The 15,736-nt window shown below is 36.6% G+C and overlaps 1 protein-coding gene across 5 annotated transcripts in view; it reads right to left on the reverse strand.

Moving 5' to 3' along the window:
- Positions 1-15,736, reverse strand: part of RB1CC1 (RB1 inducible coiled-coil 1) — a 76,468-nt gene that overhangs the window by 55,486 nt on the left and 5,246 nt on the right. For 4 of the 5 annotated variants that reach the window (XM_065668255.1, XM_065668254.1, XM_065668253.1 and 1 more), the window contains exons 2-5: positions 7,323-7,438; positions 5,457-5,584; positions 2,848-2,974; positions 2,410-2,580 (exon numbers count right to left, since the gene is read on the reverse strand). In XM_065668255.1, the coding sequence (XP_065524327.1) occupies positions 2,410-2,580; positions 2,848-2,974; positions 5,457-5,527 (369 nt within the window). In that variant the 5' untranslated portion in view covers positions 5,528-5,584; positions 7,323-7,438. Of the gene's footprint in view, positions 1-2,409; positions 2,581-2,847; positions 2,975-5,456; positions 5,585-7,322; positions 7,439-15,736 lie in introns of those variants that run through there. The other variant, XM_065668257.1, reaches the window with a different exon arrangement.

Here is a 15,736-nt window from a genome sequence, read left to right on the forward strand (position 1 = left end):
TACTCCTTTATACAATTTTTACACCTTGCTACATCTCAAGTTATGACAGCCTATTTACTAATCTTCCACCATATATGATGGTTTTCTCATTCCCCGGACCACACAGAGAAGTACCCAGTGCAGAAGCCTAGTACAGAGGCTACAGCTTTGAAGGATTTAAAATCTTGGATAAATTTCACTGTGGTTGTAAAGGTGTATCAGATTTACAAATATTACTACCCATTTAATCTCTAAATAAATTTCTAAGTCTTTCACAAAAGATTCTACTATCATTGTAGCCCATCTACAAGCAGCGAAAAACTGGAAGAAGTGGGGAACAGATAAATCTGCAGGCTAAAAGTAAAACTTCCATTCTCCTTAGACATGTTTACAGACCTTAAATACTAAATGCCTCTCCCCATCCCATAATAACATTAATAGGTGCCATCAAGTACAGAAAAGTTTATTTTCTTCTTGCAAATCACCTCAGCATTACTTTCTCTAGATAAACTTTTCAGTCTCCAGCTAAATATTACAGCTCCAGTTGGCCAATAAAAGCCGTGCTCCACACAGAGACCTTTAAGAGTGTTTCTGAAATACGGCTTCCCTTACAGAAGGACTGAAACCAGAATTAGGCAGTAAATACCTAAACAATTAATTTAAAAGCAGAAACACTGTAATAGACTTGTTTGCTCCGCATATGTAAGGACATCCATCAGAACCAAGGGGGAAGGGAAGGTAGCACTAGCAATGCTTTTCAACTAAGTAGAGTTGTTTTGTTTGTTTTTTTTTTTAATTTCAATAAAATTCCTGGAATATAAAAAGCCTACTCCAGAGAAATCTATTCTGTCAGTGTATACTAACTTCACCTGAGCAAAACCAAAATTAAAAATCTTCAACACCACAAAATCCGGGATGGCATGAAGCAACGAGATAAATTATCAGCAACAAGAAATGTGAAACTGGGTACCACGACCTTCCACTTCCATTCACCTAAGTAAAACACAAACGTGAAGACTGTAGTACTTGCTACAGCCCCCATTTCATATCCAATCAGTGTTAAGCCCTTAACAGATACCAGTCTTGCTTTCAAAACATCCCCTTAACTCACAAAAAAAATGGTTTTAAAGCACTTTCAGCTTCAGCTGCCAAAACCAGAATCCTCACACTCTTCAGGGAGCATAAATGAGAACTTCCAAGTCCTAGCTGTATTCACATTCATATCCCCTCTTCTCTGTATGACAATCACACAATTCACAGATCCCTAACAACTCAAGGTCCTATTTACTAAATCAGCAGTAACTGTCAACAGGTGGCAGAGATAGCAAGAGAATCTACTGGACTCAGTCCTTGCCTTAAATCTGACAGTATGTCAAGGTCAGATTATCCAGGCTAACTTTCCTCCTCCTGACAGGGCAGAAGGCCAAGGGGGAAAACAAAACCACCCCTGTACTATATGCAAGACTTAGCACTTTTCTCTGAATTCAGCTGTACAGTATTGAAAACAAGCCACTTCAAGTGCTAAATATTCTTCTCAACTGTATTAAAGTTGTCACTGAAACTAAGAAAATTTATTACCAAGACAAGATGCTAAATCCATACAGCACCATTTCTTTTGTGCTAAGTGCTATACACAACCATTTCTTCAATTCCCAGCTATTGGAAGTTCAGATGTGACAAAAATTAACACATTTAAAATTTTAAAAGAAAAATGTGGGCAGTATTTCCTAACATGAAGAAACGCAATCAGTTCAGCTACTGAAGGCACTGTGTCACTCTCTTGAACATGCAGCCGCATCTATTGCATGCACACTTGATATCTTATTGACCATGTTGCATGAAACTATTTCCCCCTATCAAAATAATACAGAAGTAATCAAATCAGAATTCTGACAAGTTTGCTTCTATGTAAGTAAAAGCCAGCCCTCAGTAATAAGAGACCTGAATTTTAGGAAATGGAAGCTTAGTTTTATTAATTCTTTAGCAGTTGTTTTGACATCAGATGAAACAGAAGCTCGGCAAGCAGTTTTTAAAAATTTTCTATTTGGGTTAACAACACTTGCAATGTAATTTTTCTGTTTTCAGGTTGAGGCAGACTGAAGACACTGAAAATAAGGCAGAGCATTAAGGCATGGATCCAAAGCAAACAGTCTGCTTTCATTTTGCAAACGCTGTAAATACACGCACCCATAAAGGCTGTGTTACATACAGTACACTTTTGAAAGCAGCTTTGAACATGCTGAAGAAGCAAGCACATTTCAGTACCTACCTTGAAACTTCCAAGACAAAGGCTCCAAAGAATACACCATCACTAATACGCCCTCCTTACTGTCTTTTAAACAAACTATTTCATAATTTATATCAAGCTTCCCTTCTGACATAAAAAAAAGAAGTTATTTTCCTGTAAAAGTACAGTAAAAATTTACTTACCACTGCAAGTTGTGTCCGTGATGCTACCGTGTGAAACACTGCAGGCATCATAAGAGATTCTTCTACTTTCAATTCCATCTCATTCTCTGCTGAAAATGTAGTTTTGGGGATAGCTGGCGGACGCTCACACAAGATCATTTCTTTGTTGAATAAAAATATTGGGTTGGTATCCTACACTCAAGAAGAAAATGAAAACAAACACTGAGTAAAAGCAACATACTGCTCAACCACCGATCACTTCATTATGTGGGTAAAGTGTCCTAAGCATTATGTTAAGATCTACACATGTAAGCTAAATATACAAACATCTGTTTCTCAATGCAAGGAAATCCAGCAAACAATGCACTACAGAAAAAAAAACTTAAAAAACCCTCAGTAAAACATCTTTTCCTTCCCCTATAACTGACAGTTTAGTTGAAGAATGCAGTATGCACTTACTGTTCCAGCACTGTAACTACACACTCTTCTGTCTGGTGCCATACACTCTCCTCCATTGACAACTAGTACTTGGTGCTGAATGGCAATCTTATACTTTGTTTGAATTGCGTGTTTCAGATCAGCCACACTGGGGGAAAAAAAAAAGTGGGAAGAGGACATTATCAGCAGATTTGTGCCTCTAACATTACAGGTTCCTGTAATTGAGAGAGATGACTTGTCTGTGTTGAAGCAGAACTTTTTTTAAATGACTACTACTTTTTATTCTGTGCAATGACACATTTTACATTTTGTACATGTTATAATGTGTTGCATTCTGGACACCCAGCTAATAAGCTACCAGCTGAAAGAAGACAGACTCTACATTACTGGTAACTTATCAGCAATTTTTTTCAAAGAAGATGTGATACCATACAGAAATTACATCACATCACACTTTTAGGATACCCCATATATATGTATAATGTATAATCCATATTATGTTCTTTGAATTTATACTTCATGAACACACAGCTGACTTGGTGAAGCCCTAGAAGACAACAAGAGTAGTAAGTTTTTATTATGTGTAACACAATTTCACCTAATCAATTCTGATTCACTGTATGTTAAGTAATATAGAGCACTTAACAGGAAATTAAACAATCCATATGCAACAAATTCATTAAAATGTATCAGACACTTTTAATGCAGAAAAAGCAGATTAATAAGCCATCCCTGTTTTAATTTACCATCCTTGTACCTTTAATTCTCGGTGATGACATCTTCATGTTACTGCTTATTTTAGATAGTTCTAGACTTTGTCTTGGAAGACACAGACAAACAGTAAACTAAACAAGAATTTATTAATATGATACAGTAACTGACCCAAACTATAACAAACTGGGTAGTCCCTGTGCAAAGATATTAAAAAGCTTCAGGGTATCAAGTGAATAATCAATATAAGTATCAATGGGTTTGCTATAACTGGCTATATGGTACTTGAAAAAAAGATCAATTATCTAAAATAACCATGATTCAGTATGACATCATGAATTCAGTACAAATATCTCACGAGCACAAGCTTGTACTCGCCAGCTGTATTACAGTAAGCATTCACCTATCTTCTCCATTGTCTTCGGGAAGATAAGTTGGCTTTTCTAGGATACAGGCAAAGAACCCAGGAAACATTCTTGCTACAAAGAGCATATATATACAAATATAGAGAATAAGAAGTTAAACTGTTCAACTGAAGAGTCTTCAATTTTGTGTGGTTCAGCCACTGGAAAGCTTCTTTCTCAAATACCTATCCAACTGAGCAAAAGTCAGCCAGTACCAGATTATTAGGTGCCTGGTCTGGCAGTTCAGATGCTGTACCTCACTCAGCACCATGATTTAGGAACAAAATATCTTGCTGTACCAGACAGCGTATGGAGGTGCTGACAGCATACGGAGGTGTGACACATCTGCAAACGACCCAGTAGATCCAAAATGGCTTAGATGAAACACTATTATATGCTAAGTGTCAGTAGGCTTTGCAGAAGAACATAACGCACAGCCAGTCTTAATGCCCTTCCACCCCAAACAAGCTTCAAAATTTAAATTCGCTTGTTGAATCATGAAAATTACAAATAGGGATTCAATGGATTTGAGCACAAAAAACATGGTAGAAGTTGTTCAAGCACAATTACTTCCAATTCATTCATCACTAATGGAATACGAATACAGGAAGTAAGCTTGGCACTTGCTAGCTCCAAGATGCATGGAGTACCACAATACTATACATTATTTACTTATTAGAGTCCCACATGAGAACAAGGAAAAAGGATACAAAACACCCAGTATATCCAGACCTTCCTAAAAGAAAGATGGTTTTAATGTGCAGTGAAAAAAACATAAACAGCAAAGTTGCTGGGACTTAACTGTGATTCTGTAACACTGCTCATGTTTCAGGTGGTTGGGCATTCAGAAGTTCTTGTTTTATATACAAAATGCTGTAAAATATTTTGGCGCCTTACAGCATAGGACATTAGCAACTTTTACCCATCCTGGATATAGGACGAAAACCTGTATGCTGGTTCTTTAGCATGCGATCTAAAAATATTAGAGATTGTAAATTTTCCTCAGGATGAATGTATACTGACAGGAGAAAGAGCTATCTTAAGAATTCCTTCTGTGATGCCAGTCAGGAAAAAAATAAACCTTCTATAGATGAATCCTAAATAAATAAATAAAAAAAGGTCACAGAAGATCTTAAGTCATTCTGACAGTTTTTTTCCAAAAAACACCAAATGTAACACCAGACTCAGCTAAGAGCATGTCATGTTCTATCACTGCCCCAGAAAGTAAACAACCTCTCTGCTCTTTCATGGGACCTCAAAGACACACACCATCACCTGCAAGCCACTGAAAATGCTTATTAAAAAAAAAACCACAAAAAAAAAAAACCAAAACCTAACAAAAAACTAACAAACAAAAAAATAAAAAGAAACAAAAATTCACTGAAATACTTGAAAACCCAGAAGACAACTACATGCAAAATTCAACTATCATCTCTCCTGAACTCAGTATACAAAAAAGCATCTATACCTTTTTATTTTAATTTTAAGCAATACACAATTACTTTACTTTCTTACTTTTGTACAGCAAGCTCCGTATCAAAGGTAAGGGTAGTTCCAGTGTTGACCAAAAACACATACAGCTTCATGATGATTTCTTTAGGTCTCTGAAGTTTAGAACTTCCACTGCTAAAATCATTTAGATACTGAAAAAAATTAAATTAATAAAAATCAAGTGTTAGTTCCACAAGAGTTACAAAAGATGCATCTACATGCTTCTGGAGAAAAATAAAAGCAAAAAAGCAAAAAACCACACAACACTTTTACATATGTAGTAGTAGGTGAATACATCAGCTCTCACATTCCACAGTTCTTTATCTAATACTAAACATACACATGCTTCTCTGACCAGAAATATGGGCAAGGTAAGCCTCTGCATATGCAAATAGTTAGGAAAACACATGAAAATATATACTCAGGAAAATAACAAAGCCACCATCTCAGCTCATTATCTGGCTAATTTTTAAAGCCCCAGATAGAGTCAATTCCAGATATCTTTTGTAGATTTTCAAACAGCAGCATGATCCATGCTGTAAGCATTCATTCCTTGATGAAGCTACAGCTACGAAGTCTGCCTGCTCACTAATATCCTCATCCATAGGCTTTTTTTCACACAGACATAACTGAAGCTTTAGCAGAAAAAAAAAAAATGCAAAAAGCTAAGATTATGTAGATTTTCTTTTTGTATCTCTCCATAATTAAGTGACAATTTAAAAAAACCACAACAAAACACATTTTCCTCTGTTTTCAGCACTAGCTGTGAATGAACTTGCAGTCCAACACCTGGGGATGCATTTCAGCCCTGTACCCTATGAGGATCTAGACGAGTGACTACAAGCACATGTTCCTTCCAGTGCATAACATGAAAAACTTTGACCTGTTTTTTAAAACATTGAGATGTAATCCTGAGATTTTATCACTGAAATACTCCACACTTCTGAGCCTTTTACTCTTCTCCTCCACAGGAGCTCAGAAGTTTATGAATAACTTCCTCCACACTAATAAAGCTGCTACAGAAGTACAACTAGCACTGCAGTCATTAATGACCTGATTTTTTTTTTTTTTTTTTTATGTGGAAGGAGTTATGAAAAGTTAAGCTATAAAAGTTTCAGCTACTAGGCAACATTCTGTTGTCATTATAAAAATGACTTTCCACACACTTTTTAAGCCTTAATTATAGTACATAAACTAGTCAAAACATGCATTTTCACAAGGCTTCAGAAACAGAATCATATCAAGTAAAAAAAACCAACAAAAAACAGCTAAATAATTTTATCTGAATTGTGATCTGTTGTCCTTGCACTCTACTGCACTATCTGGCACAAGTCTCAATTTATATTGGAATAAGAAGAATATACTCTACAAACTGAAGCTATTAAACAGACAAAACCTGCTAAACACTACGACCAAGCTAGGAATAATTTATTATCAAATTATTTGGCCTAAGTTTCAGAATCAATATCATGTGGAGACTTTTTTCACAGATGGGTGTATTTGGGACTGCCCAGGAAGTATTAGAAACAGATGTTAAATAATATAATGCTTAAAGCAACTATCCCCCACCAAAAATACCTCTTTTCCACCTAAGGAGAGTAAAAGGCTTGTACAGTATCATATACACTATATGGGGTTTGCCCATGTAAGAAGCTTTCATATAAGCATTCCTTTCCAAGCTGAAGTGTATCTGTCTGGAAACCCTGTGTATCTAAAGTGAAATTTTACTGAAACATTTACCCCTCACACACCTTAACACTAAAGGTATTTAAAAAGAAAAAAAAAAGTTATCAAGAAAATATATTATCAAGATCAAAATTTACGACGGCATCTCCTATGTGCGCATCAGCAGACACAAAACTTTTAAACTTGAAGCAAAAAAAGATTTACCTTCAGGCACTATACAGAGCTACCAACTTCAAATTCAAGAGGGGAATAAATGCATGCATTCGCTTCGCTTGATTTTTGGCAATGGAGTAGCATGGCTGTTTAAAGCCAGAGAAGATCTGCAACGAAAAGATACAGAATGCAATTACAGGTATTATCAAAATGTCAGGATTTTATGGTCACCATTGCATCTAACTCAGAAATCAGTGTCTACCAACACCAGAAAGAATAATTATGTGGTAGTATATTTTTAATTAACAATGCTATCCAGTTACAAGTCTGCTCAAAACAGCTACATACCTGAATGTTTTTGCCCATAAATTTGCTTTAAAATAAATGTCAGTGATATTCTTCAGTATTTACAAGAAGGTAAATTTAGTTCACTAAGAAGAACTACCTGAATTTCCATTAACTGAAAGCATTTTTCAGAAGAGAATGCTGACACGAAGATGCTAGAGCAGTAAAGTCATAACTAAATGCAACTTACCTATGAAAAGTCTATTTAAAAAGGCACACATGCTACTGCCATTGAATGAACAATCTTTTCCTGCAGTTGTACCCAACAGATTCCTTCAGGAATCAGCATCACTTTCCTTACTTGAAACCAGATGACCTTGTTTGCTAAGCCATTCACTTACTTTCAAAATATGTGTTATATTTGGGGGTTTGTTTTGTTTCTTTAAACAAACTGAAGATGGTAACATTCCCAGCCGCTTGTCACCAGCACCCTTCCCAGAGGCTTCCGCTCCCAGAACTGCTCTTTAAACTACAGTGGAAACTGCAACAATCAAAATCAGCCAGATCAGCACAGGCTGGTCTTTTAAGCTACCCTACTTCATTTTCACTGCTGTCAGTTAAGCAGTAGTTCCAAAGGAGAAGGAGCCCTTGTCAAGGAAGGCAGCAATGAGCAGTTGTGCTCAGGACAGTCAGGCAAGTGCACAATCAAACTCCAAACAAACATTGTTTTGATCATGTTAATGCCCTAGCAAGCTTTCTGAGAAGATGATCAGGCACTATAAAAGGTGATAATCCATTCCTAAAAATAGATTTGCTGAAGCCTGAAAACCCTTAGAACGTGTAAATCATTTTATACAACTCATGTTCCTAAGAGCAAATCAAAACCACCTCATCCCAAATTTGAAAGCCTTATGATAAAGGAAAAAATTATGCAACTATTACATGTATTTTACATGCATGGAACAGACAGAACTTTATTAGCCTGTTACTTGAGCTTTTATCTTCCTCCCTCCTTTCCACTCCCTCTTTACTCCTATGCAAAACGCACACACATCACCTTGTCAAAGGACAAGTGCAACAAAGAGGGAAACAGCAATGTGTTTAAGCACCACTAGAAAACCAGTAACTGAAACGTCCTTTTTGTTTGCCTATCAGCAGTCAATAGGTGTACTTCAGCAAAATAAATTTAGGAATACTTGATTTAGATCAAAGTAATGCACATTAGGACAAATAACTAGAAATTACTGAAACACTTTGCCACAAAATAGGATCACAGCACTACAATCTTTATTCTTCTAGTTCCTGTGCAAGATCAAGAAATTAAGAAACATGTGCTGTTTTTCCCATCCAACATTTCAACAAACAATACTAAGGGAATAGAACTACACTTACACAGGCAGGACAGATTTATATTGGATTACTGTTTAAAGAAAAAATAATAATAATGGAGGGAAAAAAAAAAAAAGAAAAGTAGAATTCACCCACTCCCAAGGTTGCCACAAACTTCACGGAGTACTTCCAACAACAGAGGAATCATGTGAGGAAAGATTTCTGAGAGTATGTGCCTTTAACACCAAGCTCTCCTGCAGATTCACTGGTGCCCAATAAAGGCAGTCTGCAGCCCTCCCTTCAGCAGGACTATGTCAAGGGCCTTTCCCCAGCTGCCTGTTTACACAACACACTGAAGAAACTGAATTTTGAGAGCTCTCCTTAGTCTTGCATCTCCAGACAACATCTGCTGAGCCTGACCAACAAGGTCCATGATTAGTTAAAGGGGAAGACACACAAAAATCATAGTTCCCCAAGTCTCTCTTTTTTTTTTTTTTTTTTTGGAGTATCAGCTTACAGCAGACTACTACAAGCAAGGTCAGGTACATATCACAAATTAGCCTTTACGTTTGGTCCCAGTAGTCAAGAATATTATGATTCAGCAGTAACAGAAGGTTTTAACACAAACTTGGAGTGAAATTCAGGTACCATCAAGCTTCAACAGAATATATATCCATAAGCACATATTTCCTTCTTCTGTTCGTATTACCTCAACAGGCCACTTAAAGAGAATTTCAGGCTTTTTCGGCATTACATTGCTACATATCATTACAAGTTTCAAGCTTTTTAGAGTTACATTGCTGAAATGGTTTGAATTCGTTTTAGAGGGCAATTACAAGACTTGACAACTAAAGAAGACAGAGCTGCTAAGTGTGTAATTGGACAAACTGTAACAAAATGACTATTCCATACAGATTATTTGTTTGAACTGTGTAACCTGTAGTATTAGATCTGTGCTATCATATAAACGAGATCCTTCTAATTATGGGATGGAAGTTGGTATGATCAACAACCCCATTAAGAAAAAAAAAAAAAAAAGCTGAAAATTTGAAAAGGAAATTTCTGTAGCAGCTGCCAGAAAAAAAAAAAAAGATGGAAGGTATGAATATAAGGAAAAGAATGAGGTGACAAAAAAGAAAGTAAGTATAGTACTAAGTAGAAAAGCTTCCAGAATTAATTCTTGTTACGTTAGCTAACAAAACACCAAAACCAGCCATGAATACGTCATGCTGGTTATAACATTTATCTCACTGCTCTACATCGTGTTTACATTGCAATGCCATAGCTTCACTTTATGAAAGTAGCAAGCTTTTCCTATCCAGTATAAGCTCAACAACCAAGTACTTTTGAAGACTCTGTTAATCAATACTTTCAACACACATTTAGAAGTTTTGAAATGTATGTTATTTAGTTCAGAACATGCTCATTGTTACATCTGTCAAAAAAGAATGTCTGTTTACAAACCAGTCCTTTTTGCATTTACAGTAGGGTGCCATGGGTTTCACAGCTCTCCAGTAACAATCCTATGGCTACATTTATCATTTCTGCCCTTCAGAGCAGAATCCCTGCTTCATTATTCAATTCTGTTCTGTTGTTTCATGGTACGATTCTTTCCAACTACACAAAGTCAAACACTGAAACATGGCATTCGGTGTAGGACACAGACAGAAATCAACATTTGTGCTGTTTGAGTTTAAAGGGGCATTACCGACTTCACTTTGAAGTCATTAAGTTTCCTCTACGATATCTCTATTTACATTCATGCATGCTTTTGATATGTCATTTCTCATGCCTCCTTTATAAACTAGATTACAAGCTAAACTTAAGCAAACGAATATATTAATACATTTTTCTTTAACTCCCTGGAATTTCCACTTAACTATGCCAAAGTCACAACTTTCCTTTGAATCCAGTGGTTTAAAATTCCACCTTCTACAACAGCAACACATCAGCAGCATAAGGTACCTTGCTTTTTGTGCCTGGGGAAGTACTTCTTCACATCTGTGAGAGCCGTACTTATCAATGCTTCATCTCCCAGGTCACAGAGGCCCAAGAGGCCCAAATCCCTTCCCCCCATATATATCTCTAGATTTGAACAGGCTCAACTGACAGCAGACAGACAGAATTGGCTTAACTATCTAAGCAAGGCAAGACTATCATTGTTCACTCAGAAGACTGCAGTTGTTCATATTGAGCTATGTGAATGTAGTAATTGGCAATGTGCATCATCCATATACTGCTAATAAAGGAAGTTTACTTCAGGCCAGTTGAGGCTATAGTGCAGGTAACAGTGCCTCCAGTACAAGTCGTGTCATCCCTGATTACAAAGGTTAGGTATCTCACAGGACATCACCACAGAATTCCTGCCTGTCAAAAGGGCAGCTCATCTGGGGCAGTTCATCTGAGGCAAAGGCTGACTAGTCTGTCACGTGTTTAAAAGACTCAAGTGCTATCGCTCATTCACTGAGTATCTGATCTGAAGAACATATCCCCTCAAGGAGATTATACCTTTATTACCTCTGGAGATGGGAGAGCCAATTTTGGGGCGCATTAATATCTTATTAATCTGTGCTTCATTTCCATACAGTATATCTTAAGCTTTGCCTTTGAGATGCTGCAATTCCTGTGATTTCACCCTTCTCTCCTGCCTTTTTAAATCAGGATTTCCTGTTTCACTTCAATTTAGGCAACTCTATAATAGACAAATCTACAAAACTAATGCATAATATTCTTTCTGCTTCCTTCTGCAAACCTGCCTTCTACCTTTAGTCGCTTTATTTTCCAGGTGCCCTTCTTAAAATATGTTCTCTTGCTCAGACTTGCATACCTCACCTCATAAGCACAGGATTTTACACACATAAATCCTAGTATCAAAGGAAAATTAACATAGGGACTGAAGCTGAATTTAAGGAAACAAACACCTTCCTTCATGTTAGTCATAAGATCATGTCTAAAAGCAGATTTCAAGGAGCTTTCTTCAATATTGCAACCTATGCCTCTAACCAGAAATATCTTAATTTTCCAGAAGACAAATACCACCAGAAGAACAGACAGAATGACCTCATTATGAGGGCAAACACTCTTTACTAATGTATTTTAGCAACAGAAATAGCTTAGTTTCTAAAACACAAAGCAAATGCATACCTTTATCTGAACAACCAAGTGTTGAAAGGAATCATGCTTTGAAAGACACATAAAAAATTTAGAACTTAAAAAAAAAAAAACCCAAACCAATTAAATCCACACATACTTAATTTATGTAATGAATAGTACCACTCCTCCTCACCTAGTTCCTGAGAATAATTTCATCCCCTGCCCCTCGAAAACAAATTTAACCAGAAGACCACATCTAATAGCTAAGAGACATGTTACTCCAGGTGGAGACCCTATCTCCCATTACCACTTTATATCAAAGACTCTAAACCTCATGTTCAAGCCACACTATAATCTTAAAGAAAGGCTGTCAATCCCTGACATCTGTAAGATGCCATCTGGAGCTCTATTTATACTGTGTTGCGATGTGCATCAGGCACAGAGGCGGTTACTTAATTACACCATCTCCAACAGTCAGGGTGTTGTTAACAGCTCTCAAACTCAGCTGCTGGTCAGCGAAGCAAGTCTCTTCCACTCAACCCAACAGTCAAGCTGCAATTCTGCAGAGCAACCAGAAAACATGTTTAAGCCCCTACTTCCCAATTCAATAAAGAGGAATTTCAAAACTCAGTAATTCAGTATACAGTAATTCATAGTTTAAGAGGCTTCCCCCCACACTCCCCTGGAGATGAATCATTTTACACAATACCAACCTAGTACTTAAAAGTTACTCCTACAGAGTTGCTTCTACAACTCTGAATTACATGGGAGCTCCCCATTTAGCAAAGTAGGTGCAGCAATACCTTCACAGATCCTCAATAACATAACTGGTGGAACAGCTGGAGATCAAAAGCAACTGCATCTGGACAGCTAAGAAAATCTTGTGAATTAAGGAACAACTTTGAAATTGGTGTGGCCCAAAACAATGCAGCTTCTTAACATTTCAGACACAGCTCAGATCATGAAAAGCAGTAGTTGCAAACATGTTTACGAGACAACAAGCACATTATTAGTCATTGTGTCATGATTCCATATGCACATAATTATAAAACTTCAGATCTGACAGTTAACATCTATTTACACTGCTGTTTTCACTGATACAAGGACCTGCCAAAACATACTTCATATAATGGATAAGACAAAAGTTTCCTCTCCTCCAAGAGTCAAAAAAACCCAACAAAAAAACAAACAAAAAAAACCCCACAAACTACCAAACAAAAAAGTTTACCATTTTTCAAACCCCCACATCTCTAGCCCAACAGAAACTAAAATTTCTGTGCCTCAGGTAACAGGTATGTCAGAAAACAATCTAAGTGTTTCTGACATTCTTAATGATAGGAAACAGCCAACAGCCTGTAGAAGTACCCTTTCTTTGTTTTTAATTGATTGAAACAGTCTTTCCACAGTTGTCTCAGACTTGTTTTTTGTTAACTGAAAAAGTTTTGTCAGGTTTGGTTTTTCTTTTTCACTAAATGTATAATTTTGGCATTTCAGAAGAATTTGTAGACTACAAGTCTTTGCAAAGCATGGTGCTCTTGGGTATGTGGAGCTTCAGGTAGTTTTATTCAAGTTACTGACCAACTCCATACTGGTGGGAAGGTTCTCCCTGTAGACATACACTCTTTAATAATTAGCATGTAAAATCTTAGTGTTTGCAAACAATTCTGCAAGAAACAGCCAACAAAAACTCCTTTATTTCTCACATCAAACTCAGACAACTCGGCACCAATGCTTCTTTAACTAATTCTCTGGTTAACCAAAAAAAAAAACACCTCAGCCAGTTCTTTTGCTCCTCTCCCTGCACCAACTCTCAGCGGTGCAACTTTCCATGTTTCTATGTAATGAATTGGACTACTTCAACAAGTTAGAAACAGCATATTTCCCCAGGTTACTGCTAGCTGAAAGTAGTTCCATGATCCAGTTCACTACAGAGCTCCACAAACTGTCAGTCTACAACTAAGGCTGGAAAGAGGCTGATGAATACAGGGGGTACCAAACATCAGCACCATCATCCAAGATAATGAATGAGAATTTCCAGAAGGCATCTTTCATGTTGCTAACTGCCCATGCCATCAGCAGTTACTAACAGATCCTCTTAAAGAGCAGGCTAAGCTAACTCAAAAACAGGCAATTACTACAGATATAACTGAGGACAGTTTCTCAAAATACAGTTCATGCAGCAATTTCTCCTGCTCTCTCCTCTCCACATACACAGGGTGGTAGCTCTTTCATGTGGTAACTCAGCCAGACCTACTTTAAAGGATGAAAACACAGAAAGACAGATTAAATGGCTTTTATTCCACAGAAATAAAAACACTACAAATAGAAAGTTAAAGACTGAATACTGAAATGTAAGAAAAGTAAATTTCCTTGTGATATAGTCTGCTTGCCTACATAAAAGTCATAGGTTCTTCCTTAATTAATTTTATTCATAAGCAATCATATTTCACTGTAAGAATAAACTTTTCCAGTAACATGGAAATCCACCACCATCTTGGTAAACTCTACAAATGACTACCAACATCCAAGCTGGTTTCATTTTTTCTTATTCATATAGATGATGATGCATTTGAACTTTCATGATCTAAAGAAAGACAGAATTTCTCTAATTTCTCATTTTTATGTTTCTTATAATTCATGTCACATATGAAGCTCCTGTTAATCAACTTTTTTTTTTAGTGGTATCTTAGACAAGTAAAGCACAATCAGTGACACGCAGAGTCAACAAAACCCCCATCCCTCCCCCTATGAATACATATTCAAAATTCATGTCTAGATTTCTGGCAAATCAGCTTACTGTTCTGTCTGCATGCAATATTGTTACAAATCACCCTCAGATCTCTATCTCAATCTGAAAGATGATAACAGCAATCTATTGAGAAATGAGCTTTAAGATTGGCTTGAAGAATATTAAACTTATGTTATCTGAAGAAAGTGTTTCATAATCATTAACTGCCATTCTTTACTCTTCTGGGATAAGTGCTTGGTAGTTTAAAAGAGCTAACAAAGGGCACTAAGAAATCCTGTTATGGAACACTACCAATTTAAGAACTATCAAGAACTACACAACCTCACAAAACAAACAAACAAACAAACAAACAAACAAACCAACCAACCAAAAAACAACCCAACAACCAAAAAACCACAACCACTGAGATACTACAACTGCACCCCTACCTTACTGAACCCCAACTGTGCTGTTCACAGTCGTAACATGCATGTGAAATTGCTGTTATATTACATTTACTTTTTTAAATTTATAGATAACTTTATCTCCGAGTCCTTCATACAACATCAGTAAAGGAAAGTTTACACATTACACCCCCTCTTTTCGTTCAGACAGAACTGAGGATTCTGAGTCATATTTTCATTTTTTGTTTAAAGACCTATTCACTGGGTTTGATCAAGTGTCTCAATCAGTAGACAACACAAGTTTCTGTAAAGAATATTTTTAATTACAGTAGACAAATAAGTAACCTTGAATTTATTAGCAGTATACTTGCACTATAGCATAAGCATAATGTATTAGAAGAGAGCTGCTAGTCCGGTTACACAATAATTCTTATATAAGAATCTCCTCTGCCTCTGAATTTAAGAAAAATACATACTCTGGAGGATGGAAGGAAAAATAGAAGTAAAAGAACCATTTTGTCAGTATGAACTGCCTATCCTAGGCGCAACTACATAAATAAGGGTCAAATATCCCCACCTTTTGACATACAAGCACAGCTACTTGGCATCAACAAACCCAAAATAAC

This window comes from Lathamus discolor, chromosome 2, assembly GCF_037157495.1.
Source record: "Lathamus discolor isolate bLatDis1 chromosome 2, bLatDis1.hap1, whole genome shotgun sequence".
NCBI classification, from domain to species: Eukaryota; Metazoa; Chordata; class Aves; order Psittaciformes; family Psittacidae; genus Lathamus; species Lathamus discolor.